We start from the raw sequence: 16,734 nt of genomic DNA on the forward strand, positions 1-16,734 counted from the left end.
CACTGTACCCCATCACCGACTCTCTCCCCTTCCACAGCCCACACTGTACCCCATCACCGACTCTCTCCCCTTCCACAGACCACACACCGTACCCCATCACCGACTCTCTCCCCTTCCACAGCCCACACACCGTACCCCATCACCGACTCTCTCCCCTTCCACAGCCCACACACCGTACCCCATCACCGACTCTCTCCCCTTCCACAGCCCACACACCATACCCCATCACCGACTCTCTCCCCTTCCACAGCCCACACACCGTACCCCATCACCGACTCTCTCCCCTTCCACAGCCCACACACCGTACACCATCACCGACTCTCTCCCCTTCCACAGCCCACACACCGTACCCCATCACCGACTCTCTCCCCTTCCACAGCCCACACACCGTACCCCATCACCGACTCTCTCCCCTTCCACAGCCCACACACCGTACCCCATCACCGACTCTCTCCCCTTCCACAGCCCACACTCCGTACCCCATCACCGACTCTCTCCCGTTCCACAGCTCACACACTGTACCCCATCACCGACTCTCTCCCCTTCCACAGCCCACACTCCGTACCCCATCACCGACTCTCTCCCCTTCCACAGCCCACACACCGTACCCCATCACCGACTCTCTCCCCTTCCACAGCCCACAGACCGTAACCCATCACCGACTCTCTCCCCTTCCACAACCCACTGATACACTCTCCCTTTCTACAGCCCACACTCTTCCCTGTCACCAACTCTCTCTCCTTCCAAACCCGTGGAAACTCTCCCCCATCACAGACGCTCTCCTCACCCAATGAATCCCCTCCCACAGCCGACAAACACTCTCCCCACCCACTCAATCCCCTCCCTCAACCCAACTACACTATCCCCCATCACCTACTCTTCCCAAACATTTCCTGAGAGCACAGGCTCTGAGAGAGGTTTGTGGGAGGGAGGGAGGGTGTGGGGTGGAGTTTTGACACTGGGACTGTGTTATCTTTACTGTAGGAAGCTCAGAGTGTTTATACCATGGGAACTCACGCTATGTACGCGTGCCACGCTGGCTACTACCTGTCAGGAGGCGACGGAGCGTTGAGGTGTGGGGAAGACCTACAGTGGGAACGCAATGAACTTCGCTGTTTGCGTGAGTGTGCTGCGCGGACCACCGCTTATTTACTTCCTTTGGAGGTCAGTTTGATTCTTGTTTATTCAGAAATCGGCCCACCGATTAACCCTAGTCTAACCATGGGACAATTTACAATGCCCAATTAACCTAACCCATCCATCTTTGGACTGGGAAGGAAACCGGAGCAGATGGAGGAAACTCACGCATCCGTGGGAGAATAATGGAATGGGCTCTCCGGTTCCCACCCCCAATCCCAATGCAGGTCAGTGTAAACTGGCCCTAGCGTGTGGGTGAGAAACGGAATCGGATGGAGGAGTTGTTGGTATATGGAGAGTGCTAGTATGGACTCAACAGGCTGAAAGGCCTCTTCCAGGTGATACGTTGCCCTGAGGGTGATTGGTGGAATCAGGGCAAGTATATGGTGGGGATGCAGAGTGGCCTGGTATGAACTCCATGGATTTAAGGGTTTCTCCCGGGAGATGTGTGGTGCTAACATGATCTCCCCTATTGCAGGGTGAGGAACGAAATCAGGCAGGGCGGGGTGGGGGGAGATATTGGTGGGGGAAAGACGGAAATGTGGTGGGGTGGGGGGAGGTGTCTCCTGGGGTATCCTGTGCTGAGATGGTCTCCCCTATTGCAGGGTGAGGGATGGAATTGGGGTGGGGTAGGGCAAGGGACGGAATTGGATTGAGGTGGGGGAGGTATTGCTGGGTTTCTCTCGGGAGATACGTTGTGCTGTGATGGTTTCTCCTATTGCAGGGTGAGGGACGGAATTGGGGTGAGGTAGGGTGAGGGACGGAATTGGATTGAGGTGTGGAAGGTGTTGCTGGGTTTCTCTCGGGAGATACATTGTGCTGTGATGGTCTCCCCTATTGCAGGGTGAGGGACGGAATTGGATTGAGGTGGGGGAGGTGTTGTTGGGTTTCTCTCAGGAGATACGTTGTGCTGTGATGGTTTCTCCTATTGCAGGGTGAGGGACGGAATTGGATTGAGGTGGGGTAGGGTGAGGGACGGAATTGGATTGAGGTGGGGGAGGTGTTGTTGGGTTTCTCTCGGGAGATATGTTCTGCTGTGATGGTTTCTCCTATTGCAGGGTGAGGGACGGAATTGGGGTGAGGTGGGGGAGGTGTTGCTGGGATTCTCTCGGGAGATACGTTGTGCTGTGATGGTTTCTCCTATTGCAGGGACAGAATGCGCCCCACCCGTGGTGGGCCCCGGAGTGGTGGTGTCTCCTTCCAAACCCAGCCACAAAATTGGGCAGAGGGTCTCCCTGTCCTGTTCTGCGTCCCTGGCCTTGCATGGTCCCACCAGCATCACGTGTGGCCCCAGTCTGCTCTGGGACCCTAATCCACACGAAACCAGGTGTGAGTCAGGTGAGTCACCAGCGTCACGTCCCTTCCCAAACCTCCAGGGCTTCCTTCGTCTTTGGTCAGATTGAGGGGCATCCCAAAGCATGAGAAGGCAGAGAGGGGAATGGAGCCCCGTGTACCTGTCCCTCTCCTACAAACCCACACAGGGTCACTTACTCTGTGTTCACCTTTTCCTTCACTCCTCGAGCCTCGTAACTCAGACATTCCCCTCATCAGAATCCACCTATCACCTCCCCATTCCTTACCGGATCTATCTATTACCAACCAACCCCTCACCTGGATCCACCTAGTCACAACTCACCTGGATCCACCTCGTCACACCTCACCTGGATCCACCTACCACCTCGTCACACCTCACCTGGATCCACCTCGTCACACCTCACCTGGATCCACCTAGTCACACCTCACCTGGATCCACCTCGTCACACCTCACCTGGATCCACCTACCACCTAGTCACACCTCACCTGGATCCACCTACCACCTAGTCACACCTCACCTGGATCCACCTACCACCTAGTCACACCTCACCTGGATCCACCTACCACCTAGTCACACCTCACCTGGATCCACCTACCACCTCGTCACACCTCACCTGGATCCACCTACCACCTAGTCACACCTCACCTGGATCCACCTCGTCACACCTCACCTGGATCCACCTACCACCTAGTCACACCTCACCTGGATCCACCTACCACCTAGTCACACCTGACCTGGATCCACCTATCACCTCATCGCACCTCACCTGGATCCACCTATCACCTCGTCGCACCTCACCTGGATCCACCTATCACCTCGTCGCACCTCACCTGGATCCACCTATCACCTCGTCGCACCTCACCTGGATCCACCTAGCACCTCGTCGCACCTCACCTGGATCCACCTATCACCTCATTGCACCTGACCTGGATCCACCTATCACCTCCCAGTCCCTGTTGCACCTCTTCGCCTCTCCTCCTTACACCACCTCTCTCTCCTCTACCCTCCCAGTTCCTGATGGAGGGTCTCCACCCGAAACACCCTCCTGCCCCTGTCGATGCTGCCCGACCCGGTCTCCATGGTCACGTGTTCACAGCCAGTGTCACCAGTGACAGGGCAGCTCTCACACTCCCCAAGTGTAGGCTTGAGAGGGGTTGGAAGAGCCTTGGGATGTGGGCAGGACACTTGGAGCCTCACTGACACCTTCCTCAGGACTCCCTCCTGTTTCCTTTCAGTCCCTGAGGAGGAGGAGGTCAGTCCACAACCTCAATGTGCCCCATGGAAGAAGCTCGTGCAAATGGAGTGTGTCTGCAAATTGCCCTACGAGTGCAGGTATGGCAGCAAGCCACAGGTGGGGAGAGGCGAGGGGAGGGTAGGAGAGGAGGGGGAAGGGGGAGAGAACTGGGGTGTGGAGGGGGAGAAGGATGAGGATGAGGGGAGAAGGGAAGTAGCAGAGGGGGAGGGTAGGCGGGGAGGGTAGGCGGGGAGGGGGAAGGAAGAGAGGAGGAGGAAGAGAGGAGGAGGAAGAGAGGAGGAGGAAGAGAGGAGGAGGAAGAGAGGAGGAGGAAGAGAGGGAGGGGGAAATAGGAGAGAGGAAGGGAAGCCAGGAGGGGCAAAGGAGAGAGAAAGGGGAGACAGGAGGGGCAGAGGAGAGGTGGGAGAGGGGAAGGAGGAGACTGGAAGGGGAGGTATCAAAAGGGGAGTGAGGAGTGGGAGAAGGATGATGGGTGAGGGAGGAGACAGAAGGGGCAAAGGGGAATGAGGAGTGGGAGAAGGATGATGGGAGAGGGAGGAGACAGAAGGGGCAAAGGGGAGTGAGGAGTGGGAGAAGGATGATGGGTGAGGGAGGAGGGGAAGCGAAGGGGTGGCTCTTTATGCCATTCGTCCAGCACGTGTCCCTCTCCGTCCGGGAGACCGGTGTCCCCCTCCGTCCGGGTGACCGGTGTCCCCCTCCGTCCGGGAGACTGAGCCTAACACAATATTGCAGCGAGGTCTCACCGGCATGGTTGCTGACTGGAGAAGGATATCTGTTCATGTTCCTGCGTTCGATGTTTGGCTTTCTGCGAGCCGGCGTTCAGTGACATACACCAGCTGTCCCTGGGCAGACAGACAGACAGATTAACCAGACCTCAGTCTTTTCCTGATTACAAACGAATCTCAGTGAGGCTCTTTGCCAGTCGGGGTCGACCGTGGCCGTTACGTCCTGCCTGTCTGTGTGATACACAGTCTGGGGCAGTGGGATATAGAGAGCGAGATGTTGCCCATCCAGCCGAGGTTTGAGATCAGAGTTTTCCTTCTGGATCTCAGTGGCCTCTAAAACTCCCAACAGATTCACCAGGGTGGGTGGGAAAAGGTCATAAAATGATTATGTTTATAAACACATAAAGTCTACAAAATTATCGACTTTATAAAGACAATGGCTATGTCCGAGGTTTTTGTCTTGTTGAGCGACCAGCCCACTTTGCCCGAGGGCTTTACACGTGGTTTTCATGAGACAATAGTCAAAGAGTCGCTTTATTCTGCTTCCCAGGGGAACGTGGTCTTCAGCACGTCTCCCCCTTGTCTAGGACTCTTGCGAATCTCACAAAGGAGGGGGCTGGGGTCATAACATTATAAACACATAAAGTCTACAAAATTATCGACTTTATAAAGCTCCTAGGGACACAGGTTGGATAAACACAGAACATCATGGTGCACTTCAGGCCCTTCGGCTCACAATGTTGTGCCAACTTTTTAACCTATTCCAAGATCAAACCTGTCATTTTTCTATCATCCATGTGCCTGTCCAAGAGACTCTTAAATGCCCCCAATGTATCTGCCTCAAACACCACCCCAGGCAGGGTGTTCCACCCATCCACCACTCTGTGTAAAAAAACATACATACTTCTGACATCTCCCCTAAACTTTACTCCAATCACTAAAATTATGCCTCCTGGTACGGCCATTTCCGCCCTGGGAACAATCTTTGGCTGTCCGATCTTTGCCTGTTACCACCTCGTACACCTCTGTCAAAGATACGAGCAGAAAGAGTTCATCTACAGTGCAGTGAGAAGAAGGAACGTGGGCTTGCTGTGCTTGTGAATAACAGATGGTATAATCCCGGTCACATTTCTGTGAAAGAACGAATCTGCAGTGTGGACATCGAACTGGCTGCTGTGAGTTTGTGTCCGTGAGTTCAGGCACGCCATATTGCTCGTTGTCTACAGTCTGCCTTCCCGACACAGTCCCAATGTTACGTGTGACATACACACTCCCATCGTGAGACTCCAGGCTCAACACCCCAATGTGTTCATTGCAGCATCGGGAGACTTCGACCACACCTCTCTCTACAACCCTACCCACCTTCAATCAGTTTGTCAATTATCAGAAAATAAAACACGGGATCTCCTGTAAGCAAATATTAAAGATGAATACAGATCCACGGTATTCCACAAGAGGTGTGGAGAGGCATGAAGAACATCACTGGCTTCAATCAGCCTAGCTGTAGAATCTCGGAGTACAGCCGTGAATGGCCGAATGAGTTAAACCAATTCTTCAATAGGTTTGACCATTGCCCTCCTGTTCACAATCCCCTCAGAACACCACCAGGTGCAGAGGCACCCAATGTTCTCTCAGGACCCTCCTCTTCCCTCCAGTTTGACACATGGATAAACAACACAGGCTTCCACTGTCTATATCCCCTCCTTGCCCTATATCCACCCCAACTGCTACTGTCCCGATCTTCACCTCCCCCTGCCCCCTCCTTCCACCAATCCCCAGTCATCATGAACTCAGCTTCACTACTGAGCGGGTGAGAAGGGCTCTGGGGAAACTCAGACGCAGCAAAGCAATGGGACCAGATGGTGTGAACCCCAGGGTCCTGAAGGAGAGTGCTGATCAGCTGTGTGGAGTTCTCCAGTGCATTTCCAATCTGAGTCTCAGCCTGGAAAGGGTTTCGACTGTGTGGAAAACATCATGTACCCACTTCCCGGTACCCAAGAAGGGCCAAATGAAAATCTTCAATGACTACCGTCCAGTGGCCTGACCTCACACAGCATGAAGACCCTAGAGAGGCTGGTCCTGGCTCACCTCCGGCCCCTGGTCAGATCAGGCCTCGATCCCCTGCAGTTTGCTGACCGGGAGCACGTTGGAGTTGACGATGCTGTCATCTTCCTGCTGAACAGAGTCTGCTCCCGTGTGGATAAGCTGGGCAGCACCGTGACGATCGTGTCTTTTCATTTCTCAAGTCCTTCAATACCGTACGGCCCTCACTGCCGGGGGAAAAGCTCCATTCAACGCAGGCTGGCAGTTCCATTGTATCCTGGATAATGACCACGTGACTGGCAGACCACAGTTCATGCAGCTTCAGGGCCGTGTGTCAGACATGGCTATAAGCAGCACTGGGACCCCACAGAACACTGTATTGGCTCCCTTCCTGATACAACACTGAGTCATGTCTTCTGCACAAATTCCCTGATGACTCAGCAATAGAGGGAGAATGGAGGATGAATACAGGGCCCTGGTGGAGGACTTTGTCAATTGGTGCAAGCTGAATCATCTGCAGCTCAGCATCAGTGAGACAAAGGAGATGGTGATGGACTTTAGGAAGACCAAACCTGCATTTGCCCCCTGTTACTTTTGATGGTGACGTAGATGTGAGGACCTATGCCTACCTGAGATGCACCTGGATGACAGACTTGAGTGGAGCATCAACACAGAGGCCGTGTACAAGAAGGGCCAGAGTCACCTCACCTTCCTGACGAGACTCAGGTCCTTTAGAGCATGAAGGCCTGTCCTTCACACGTTCTACCAGTCTGGTGTTGCCAGTACAGTCTTCTATGCCAGTAGTGAGCTGGGGCAATGTCATCAACATGGGTGATGCCAACAGGCTCAATAAACAGATTAGAAAGGCTGGCTCTGTTATAGGAGTCAAACTGGACACACTGGGGGCTGTGGTAGAACAAAGGACCCTCCAGAAAATCCTGGCCATTCTGGACAATGTTTCTCACCCTCTGCATGCCACCTTGGCTGAACAGAGGAGCACTCTTTGTAATAAACTAATTACTCTTAGTAATAGACTAAGACTGCTGAGCTGCTGCAAAGAGCGCAAATGAGGTCACTCTTACCCTCGGCCATTAGGCTGTATAATGAGTCAACCTATAGCCGAGGAATGATGCCCCCCCCCCCTCCTGTCAGACTGTTTGAGGTAACTTATTAATCTTCCTTGCTTCTCTTCTAATATCTGTGTATCTGTGCTGTTGTAATGCTACTGCGAGACTGTCATTTCCGTTGGGATCAATAAAGTATCTGTTTATCAAGTCACCTCTCACCCTCCTTCACTTCATAGAGAAAAAAAGCCCTCATTCGCTCAACCTTTGCTCATAAGACATGCTCTCTAATCCGGGCATCATCCTGGTAAATCTCCTCTGCACTCTCTCTAAAGCTTCCACACATCTCCTACAATGAGGCGACCAGAACTGAGCACAACAGACTAATTAGGTAACTCGATTATTCTGCCAGGAGAATCGCAGAGACTCCAATGCACAGCCGTTACAGTGGTTTGTAAACTCAGCTGCTCCATTGTGGGCACAACTTTCCACAATTATTGCTTTCTCTTGCATTATTTTATTAGATCTTATAGTAATCATCTACCTTGCACTGTACTACTGGCACGAAACAGTTTCACAATGTAGGCAGCATTAGTGCGGCACGATTACAGCTTGGGCTGTTCTGGGATTTGGAGTCCAATTCCAGTGCCTTTGTGTGAGCTTCCTCCCACAGTCCAATTAGGAGGTTAATTGTTGATTGTAAATTGTCCCGTGATTAGGCTGATGGGCTGTGTAGGTCGGTGGACCAGAAGGGCCTGTATCTCTAAATAAACAAATAGATACATACATGCATACTAGTAAACCTGATTTTAAAACTTTTTCCATGGACAGAAATGCCGAATACTTGAGGGCAAGCTTCTAGGATGAAGGGGGAACAAGTTTTTTTTTACACAGGCAAGGCTTTTTACTCTGCGTGCAGACTGCCGCTGGGGATGGTGGGGGAGGCAGATACGATAGATGCTGTTAGACACGTGAGAAGGCAGCGAATGAGGGAGAGGAGAACTTAAATCACCCCACTAGCCTAATCAGTGGTTAGAAGTGGGTGGCTGGGTGGAGGTGTGAGGCATTCCTTCTCTCCACTAGCCTGCAGGTCACCCTTGGACAAGGTGTAGCACCTGCTTAGCTCCCCCTCCCTCCCCTGGATCAGGGTCACGTGAAACCATGGGAGCAGGTGGTAGATGGCCGTACGAGCAGCCGGTGCAGATCACAAGTGCTGGTTATGTGAGCTCCAATACCAGACAATCTCCAAAGAGTATTGATAATGGCTGAGGTCACCTGTCTTGTAAAGACACTGCCCAGAAGACGGCAATGGCAAACCACTTCTGCAGTAAAATCTGCCAGGAACAAACATGGTCACGGAAAGACTGTGATTGCCCATGTCATACGACGTGGCACATAATGAACGAACGAACCAATCACAGGACAATTTACAGTGACCAATTACCCTATAGTCCAGAACTTCTTTGGACTGTGGAAGGAAACTGGAACACCCACGTGCACTCCAGGAGAACGTACAAATGTGCTTACACAAGATGTCTGAACTGAACACCAAACTCCGAGCGTTTTTAATTATGTACTGCAATGTCCTGCCACAAAACAACAAGTTTCCTTACACGTGCCAGTGATATTGAACCTGGTTCTAATCCGGATCGGACTCTCTCTCCTCAGTGCCTCTCTGCCAGTCTGTGTGAGGGACAGAGGGAGCGGCCGTAACATGCTGTTAACCTGGTGTAAACTACAGTCGCTGCAGTGCCTGGGCCGAGCCTTCGACTTGGCTGCAGATGCAGACTGCCCGGCCTCAGCCCCTATGGCCAGACGCTGCGGGGCCTGCGCGCCCTGGGAGACGTGTGACGGTACGGATCAATCGTCAGCCTGTTGCTGAGGGGCAGCCCCTCCAACACTGCTCCAGACACAAGCATTGGGAGGGGCAGTACCGAGGGAGGGTCACACTGTGGGAGGGGTGTAGAAAGGGAGGGTCGCACTGTGGGAGGGGCGGTACCGAGGGAGGGTCACGCTGAGGGAGGGGTGGTACAGAGGGAGGGTCACACTGTGGGAGGGGTGATACTGAGGGAGCGTCACACTGTGGTAGGGTGGTACTGAGGGAGGTGTGGAGTGGAAACATCTGATGTCATTGTGCGAGGGAAATGGTAAGGAGGAAGGGGCAGTAAGAATGCAGGGAACATTAGGAGGGAGTTAATCTCACTGTGGGAGGATGGATGTGGTGAAGAGAGTCTCATTGTGGAAGGATAGGTGGGCTGAGTAGGGTCTCCCTGTGTCCTGGGACAGTGGTGTGCTGAGGGTCAAGGCTGGTATTTGATGACAGTTCTCACTCTCTCTCTCTCCCCCTCTCTTCTCTCTCCCTCACCCCCTCTCTCTCCCTACAGCCCAGAGTGGCAGCTGTGTGTGCTCGGAGTTGGCGGAGTGTCCACAGCTGGGGATTGAGTTTTGTGCCGAGCTGGAGGACAGCGAGGGTGAGCAGACCCTTAGCGAGTGTCAGGCCGCTGTCCGGCGGTGTCGGGGTCAAGCCTTCAACCTCACCGCCTCGCATCCCTGCCCCTGACCACCGGGCACCTCCTCCCCCTACACTGCCCACCATTCGTGCCCCTGGCACAGTCCGCAACACACCTCTCCATTGCTCTAGGCTGACACGTTACCCCCTTCCCCACCACCCAATACCCACATCTTCCTTACAGCCCAACAACTCCCTCCACAAACCTCCACATCCTACCTTCCCTCCCCCTCAAACCTTCGTTCCTTCTGCCTCCAAGCCTCACCCTCCCTCGTCAAGTTAATTATCATTTAACCAGGTATGGGCACAGCGAACGAAACAGCACTCTGGGCCAGTGGGGCAAAGCAGGTAGAATAGCACATTCAAAATATCGAGTAAAGAAGCAAATTCACTCTACAAAAACATAAATAGTCCAGGACCGAGTGACAATGTCCAGCGATCGATGGTAGAGTCTCCCGGCAACGTGATTCCACAGCTCAAACACAGGGGGCAGCAATGACAGGCCCACAGCCGAGTGCGGATGCCATGCTGTAACACTTCCACGTCTCTCACCTGGTCTGCAGCAGCCGGCTAGCCCAAGGCTTGAGGCCTAGTTCTCACTACAGCTGAGGCCACACAGCTCCCATGTTGCCTGTCCCACCGCCAGACGAGGGTAACAGGCCCGTGGCAACTTACATTATCACTGTCCAACGGTGTCCTGCAATATCAAGTGTAACGTCCGAGGCAATTTCCCACGGTTTTACTGCACCAAATCCGACGTTTCTGAGTAGCGGGCTGCAACATGGACTGCAGCCAGGTCAGCTCCTCCGGACCCAAACTGGCTCCTCCGATATCCCAACCATCTCCTTTCCAGTTGTAAGACCATAAGACATAGAAGCAGAATTAGGCCATTCAGCCCATCGAGTTTTCTCCACCATTCCATCGTGGCTGATCCTGGATCCCATTCAACCCCATACACCTGCCTTCTCACCATATCCTTTGATGCCCTGACCAATCCGTAAACGATCAACTTCTGCCTAAAATATACCCACGGACTTCGCCTCCAGCGGTCTGTGGCAGAGCATTCCACAGATTCACTGATCTCTGGCTAACAAAATTCCTCCTTACCTCTGTTCTAAAGGGTCGCCCCTCAATTTTGAGACTGTGCCCTCTAGTTCTGGATACCCCCACCTGAGGAAACATCCTCTCCACATCCACCCTATCTGGTCCTTTCAATATTCAGTAGGGTTCAATGAGATCCCTCCGCATTCTTCTAAATTCCAGTGGGTACAGGCCCAAAGCTGCCAAACGCTCCTCATTCCCGGAATCATCCTCGTGAACCTTCTCGGGAGTTTCTCCAAAGACAACACATCCTTTCTGAGATATGGGTCCTAAAACTGCTGACAAAACTCCAAGTACGGCCTGACTAGTGTCTTATAAAGACTCAGCATTATCCCCTTGCTTTTACATTCTGTTCCCCTTGAAATTTTTTACTCAGTGGTGAGTGCGTGGAACGTTCTGCCGGCAACGGTGGTGGAGGCGGATACGATAGGGTCTTTTAAGAGACTTTTGGATAGGTACATGGAGCTTGAGGGCTATGGGTAAGCCTAGTAATTTCTAAGGTAGGAACATGTGTGGCACAACTTTGTGGGCTGTAGGGCCTGTATTGTGCTGTAGGTTTTTTTTAAAATGCCAAGATTGCATTTGCCTTCTTTACCACAGACTCAATCTGTAAATTAACCTTCTTGCACGAGGACTCCCTTAGTCCCTCAGCACCTGATGTTTGAACCTTCTCCCCAGTTAGATAATAATCTGCACCATTGAAACACCCTGGTTCCCTTGGCTGCGTAAGCCTAGGGAAGACAATCTCCAAACTCGTGAGATTGAGGTGCCTCGATCCCACCCTAAACCCCAGTTTGTGTGGATACTGTGTCATTTACTACCCTGTTTCAAATTAATGCCAAGAAATAACAGACGTTACACTGCATACGATTAAATGAATTATATTTATGGATCTTCACTGAAGGGTTAGTGCAGAATAACAAAAAGAAAAGGGCCCATTCTAATTAAACTGTCAAACGTGCACAAGTTGGAGCTCATCTTGAACTTCTCTGTCGCTCACGCACCAGGCCCTCGGTCAACGTGAAAGCACACATCAGCTTCCGAATGTCGCTCACGGTCCGCCTGGGACAAGCGGGTCTCCCACGGGATCGTACGCTTTGACTGGTTCTCCCCAGCATCTTCTCTCTTCATCACCTCTCGAACAAAAACCCCAAGCCCAACCTCTGTGTCCCTCCCCTGAATCCAACGATTCTAATTGGATGGCACACATTTCTCCTTTCTTAAACAATAACACAAACATAAGCTGAAAACAAGGGGCTCAAAATGAGATACATACAGCGTAACAGTAGTAAACATGAACCATGGTGTTACACTACCGTTCCATTTACCAAAATCCATTATCGTACATTTCCCAACACTATTCCATCTGCCACGTTTTTGCCCATTCTTCCAATTTGTCTAGGTTCTGCTGGAATCGCATTGCTTCCTCAGCACTACCTACCCCTCCACCTATCTTCGTATCATCTGCAAACTTTGCCACAAAGCCATCAAATCATTGACAAACAATGTGAAAAGTAGCGGTCCCAATACTGACCCCTGAGGAACACCACTAGTCACTGGCAGCCAACCTGAAAAGGCCCCTTTTATTCCCATTCGCTGCCTCCTGCCTGTCAGCCATTCCGCTATCCATGCCTGTAGCTTTCCTGTAATGGCATAGGATTTTATCTTGTTAAGCAGCCTCACGTGAGGCACTTTATCGAACGCCTTCTGAAAATCCAAGTAAATGACATCCACTGTCTCTCCTTTGTCCACCCTGCTTGTTACTTCCTCGAAGAACTCTTAACAGATTTGTCAGGCAAGATTTCCCTTTACAGAAACCATGCTGACTTGGACTTATTTTATCATTAGTCTCGAAGTACCCCGAAACCTCATCTTTAATAATGGACTCCAACACTTTCCTAACCACTGAGGTTAAACTAACTGGCCTATAATTTCCTATCTTTTACCTTCCTCCCTTCTTAAAGAGTGGAGTGACATTTGTAATCTTCCAGTCGTCCAGGACCATGTCAGAACCAAGTGAATCTTTAAAGATCATGATCAATGCATCCGTTATCTCTTCAGCAACCTCTCTCAGGACTCTGGGATGTCGTCCATCTGGTCCAGGTGACTTGTCCACCTTCAGACCTTTCAGTTTGCCCAGCACTTTCCAGACAGTCTCCTCTGATATCCTGGCCAACTCTTCCAAACCAAAACGACTCCTTCCCCGATGTCCCGACCAACTCCCCCAATATCCTGACCGATTCCCTCCCAATATCCCGACCGGCTCCCCTGATATTCCAACCGGCCCTGCCGCTGACACCAGTCCAGCTACTTCAATCAACGAGCAGCTCACTGAGGGAGCCCTGCGGTACCCACCGTTCTTGGAGTTCAGTTGTCTTTGGATCGTAAAAAACAAATCTCACCAAGTAAAAAGCACCTTTGGTTGGCCCCGAGAGGCCGCTGTGGCTCTCAGCGAAAGTCCAGTCCATTCTTCCCCCTGTCACTGACACCCTTCCTCACAATAAACGTTCAGTCACCTTAGCAAGTTTGCACAGACTGGAGACTCCTTCACGGACGGTGGAGGGGAGGGAGAGGGAGGGAAAAGCAAGGGAGGAGAGAACAGGGAGAGGGAGAGGTGGGGGAGGGAGGGGAGAGTGGGGAGGGAGAGACTGTGTGTCTGAGAGAGAGATTTTGTGCATGTCTGTGTGAGAGAGACAGAGGGAGAGACTGCATGACAGATAGACTGTGTCTGTGTGAGAAACGGAGTGTCATAAGGTGGACGTTGGGAACAGACCCAAATGAAAGACACAGACACTGAAGTACTAGGGAGAGGACTAGGTGTACCAAGAAAGCAAGGGAAGAAGGGAAGAAACGATGCTGGACAAGACACAGGCCCTGGATGAGGCTAGGAGACAGGGCATGGGCTAGAACTAGAGTAGGAAAGTGGGACCTGGATGAAGAACTAGGAACCTGGACAAGGACAGGGACCCGGAACCTGGGTCTTGACTCGGGCTCCGGATCCAGGCGAGGACTCGACGTGGGGGCAGGACGCAGGACTCCAGGGCTGGATGAGGACATGAAGCTCAGACCTGGTCTTGATCGAGGGAGAGCAAAGCAGAAGCGGGGAGAGGCGTAGCTGGACGAGACCAGGACTCCGGGCCTAGGCTATGACTTGGACTTGGACACGGAATAGAACCTCCACTGAGCCTTGGACTGGTACAGGAACACTGAACACAGAGCCGGGACCCCTCCTTGGGAACACGATATAGGGCCGGGACTGATACACAAACACTAAACACAGGGACACAAAGAGACAGTTCCAAGCTCAACGATAGATAGTTCCTTCTGTTGGTGTGGCAAGGCTCCGGTCTCACTCCGGCGGCTGAACTTGACAGCAATGCAGGCTGGGTTGCCCGAGGTGCTTCAGGCCTGGCTTCAGAGGGAAGGAAGGGAACAGTCCAGCCTCAGGGTAACGGCAAAGACAGCCTGACTTACCCAACGGAGGCAAGGACAGGAAGAGACAGATCCCATCGTAAAGTAACGGCAAGGACGGCCTGACTTACCCCACAGAGACAAGGACAGGATACCAACGAGACAAACCCCACAGAGACAAGGACAGGATACCAACGAGACAAACCCCACAAAGACAAGGACAGGATACTGACAGACAAACCCCACAGAGACAAGGACAGGATACTGACAAGACAAACCCCACAGAGACAAGGACAGGTTACTGACAAGACAAACCCCACAGAGACAAGGACAGGATACCAACGAGACAAACCCCACAGAGACAAGGACAGGATACTGACAAGACAAACCCCACAGAGGCAAGGACAGGATACTGACAAGACAAACCAGCCACCACACTAGAACCCAGGGCCACTTATATTCCAGCCTCAATATGAGAATCAGGTGCCTGTGATTAAGCCCAACTGAAACAACGGACAGCCAGAAGACCCGGAGTCTGGAGTCCATGGACCGGACCGTGAACCGGAACGCGGACGTCATGGATCGGACAATGACAGGAAGTCTCTGGGTGTGAGAGAGAAATAGAGAGGGAGAGAGAGGGGAAAAAAGAGACTGTGTATGTGAAAGAGAGAGACGGTGTAAGACAGAGAGAGCTTGTGTGTGTGTTTGAAAGAGTCTGGGTGTGAGACAGAGAGACTTGTCTGTGAGATAGAGGTGGTGTGTATGTGTATTCTGTATGTACATGTAAAAGGGAGACTGTGTATGAGACGTGTGAAAGAGAGAGTGTGTGAGAGTCTTTCTCTCTCTCTCACAGACACAGTCTCTTTCTGTCTCACACATACAGTCTGTGTTTGATAGAGATTGTGTGTAGGAGAGAGACAGACTGTGTGTGAGAGAGATAAACTGTGAGTGTGTATGTGTGCGAGGGAGACTGCGTGTGGTAGAGGGAGACCTGGCGCGGGACAAGCTGCCAGGAATCTCCGCAAACGTTCACCAGCGCTTCAAACACGACACGGAACTGAAGGTGGTCTCGGTGAACACGGACACACGGGAGGGTCAATTCACTAGACCGGAGGCACAGGTCACTGGCCTGTCCCCACTAACCTCGGCCCGGCCAGCAGAGGGGACACGCGAACAGCTGACAGATTCCACAAATGCTGGAGGAACTCAACCATGGAGAGGAATAAACTGTCAGTGTTTTGGGCCGAGTCATTTCATCAGGACAAAGGAAGGGGCAAGAGGCCAGAATAAGGAAGGGAAGGGGAAGGAGGACAAGATAGGAGAAGCCGGGTGGGTGGGGGAAGGGGAGGGGATGAAGTAAGAATTTGGGACGTGATCGGTGGAGGATTCTGTGATGAGAGGAGAGAGGCCCACAGCAGAACCGAATGGAGGAGGGACACTGGGGGAGGTGATAGGCAGGTGAGAAGAGGTAAGATACCAGAATGGGGAAGTGAGAAAAGTGAGGGGGACGGGGAAATTACCAGAAGATGGAGAAATCGATATTCTTGCAATCAGGTTGGAATACGCGTTGCCCCTCCAACCTCAGAGTGACAGAAGAGGAGGCAATGCACCAACTTGTTGGGATGGGAATGGCGGCCGCAACTCAACATCACTTCTTGAAGATGGAGTGAAGCTGATCAACGACTAAATACTGGCTCAATTTATGAAGCCCATGTCCCTTGGATAGAATAATCTCATCATTTATACGATACAGGATGAAGCTCCCACCACACTGCCAATCAAAGAATGAAGCTCCCTTTACACTGTCCCATCACACACTCCCGGGGTCAGACACAGAGTGAAGCTCCCTCTACACTGTCCCATCACACACTCCCAGAGTCAGACACAGAGTGAAGCTCCCTCCACACTGTCCCATCACACACTCCCGGGGTCAGACACAGAGTGAAGCTCCCTCCACACTGTCCCATCACACACTCCTGGGGTCAGACACAGTGTGGAGCTGTTCTGATTCAGCTGGGTGAAATTGAGGAAAAACTACTGTACAGTATTAAGTTTGTGAGATACTTTGGAGGTGGTTTGAAATGTCTGTTAGACATGTGAGTGAGTGGCTGGGTTAGTGTGGAAGCTTCGTTTGGAGTTTTTCTGCCAGTTTGGACTTGGTTTGTTGACGGCTG

At 52.2% G+C, this 16,734-nt stretch overlaps 1 protein-coding gene across 1 annotated transcript in view; it reads left to right on the top strand.

Moving 5' to 3' along the window:
• The window catches only part of LOC140728907 (complement component C7-like), a 101,630-nt gene extending 87,961 nt beyond the window's left edge, over window positions 1-13,669 (top strand). Inside the window, 5 exon segments of the mRNA XM_073047995.1 lie at window positions 985-1,120; window positions 2,287-2,475; window positions 3,688-3,784; window positions 9,208-9,392; window positions 9,924-13,669. Of these exon segments, the coding sequence (XP_072904096.1) occupies window positions 985-1,120; window positions 2,287-2,475; window positions 3,688-3,784; window positions 9,208-9,392; window positions 9,924-10,099 (783 nt within the window). The 3' untranslated portion in view covers window positions 10,100-13,669.
• Window positions 13,670-16,734: the final 3,065 nt, after the last annotated feature.

Source organism: Hemitrygon akajei, chromosome 6, assembly GCF_048418815.1.
Source record: "Hemitrygon akajei chromosome 6, sHemAka1.3, whole genome shotgun sequence".
Taxonomy (NCBI): domain Eukaryota; kingdom Metazoa; phylum Chordata; class Chondrichthyes; order Myliobatiformes; family Dasyatidae; genus Hemitrygon; species Hemitrygon akajei.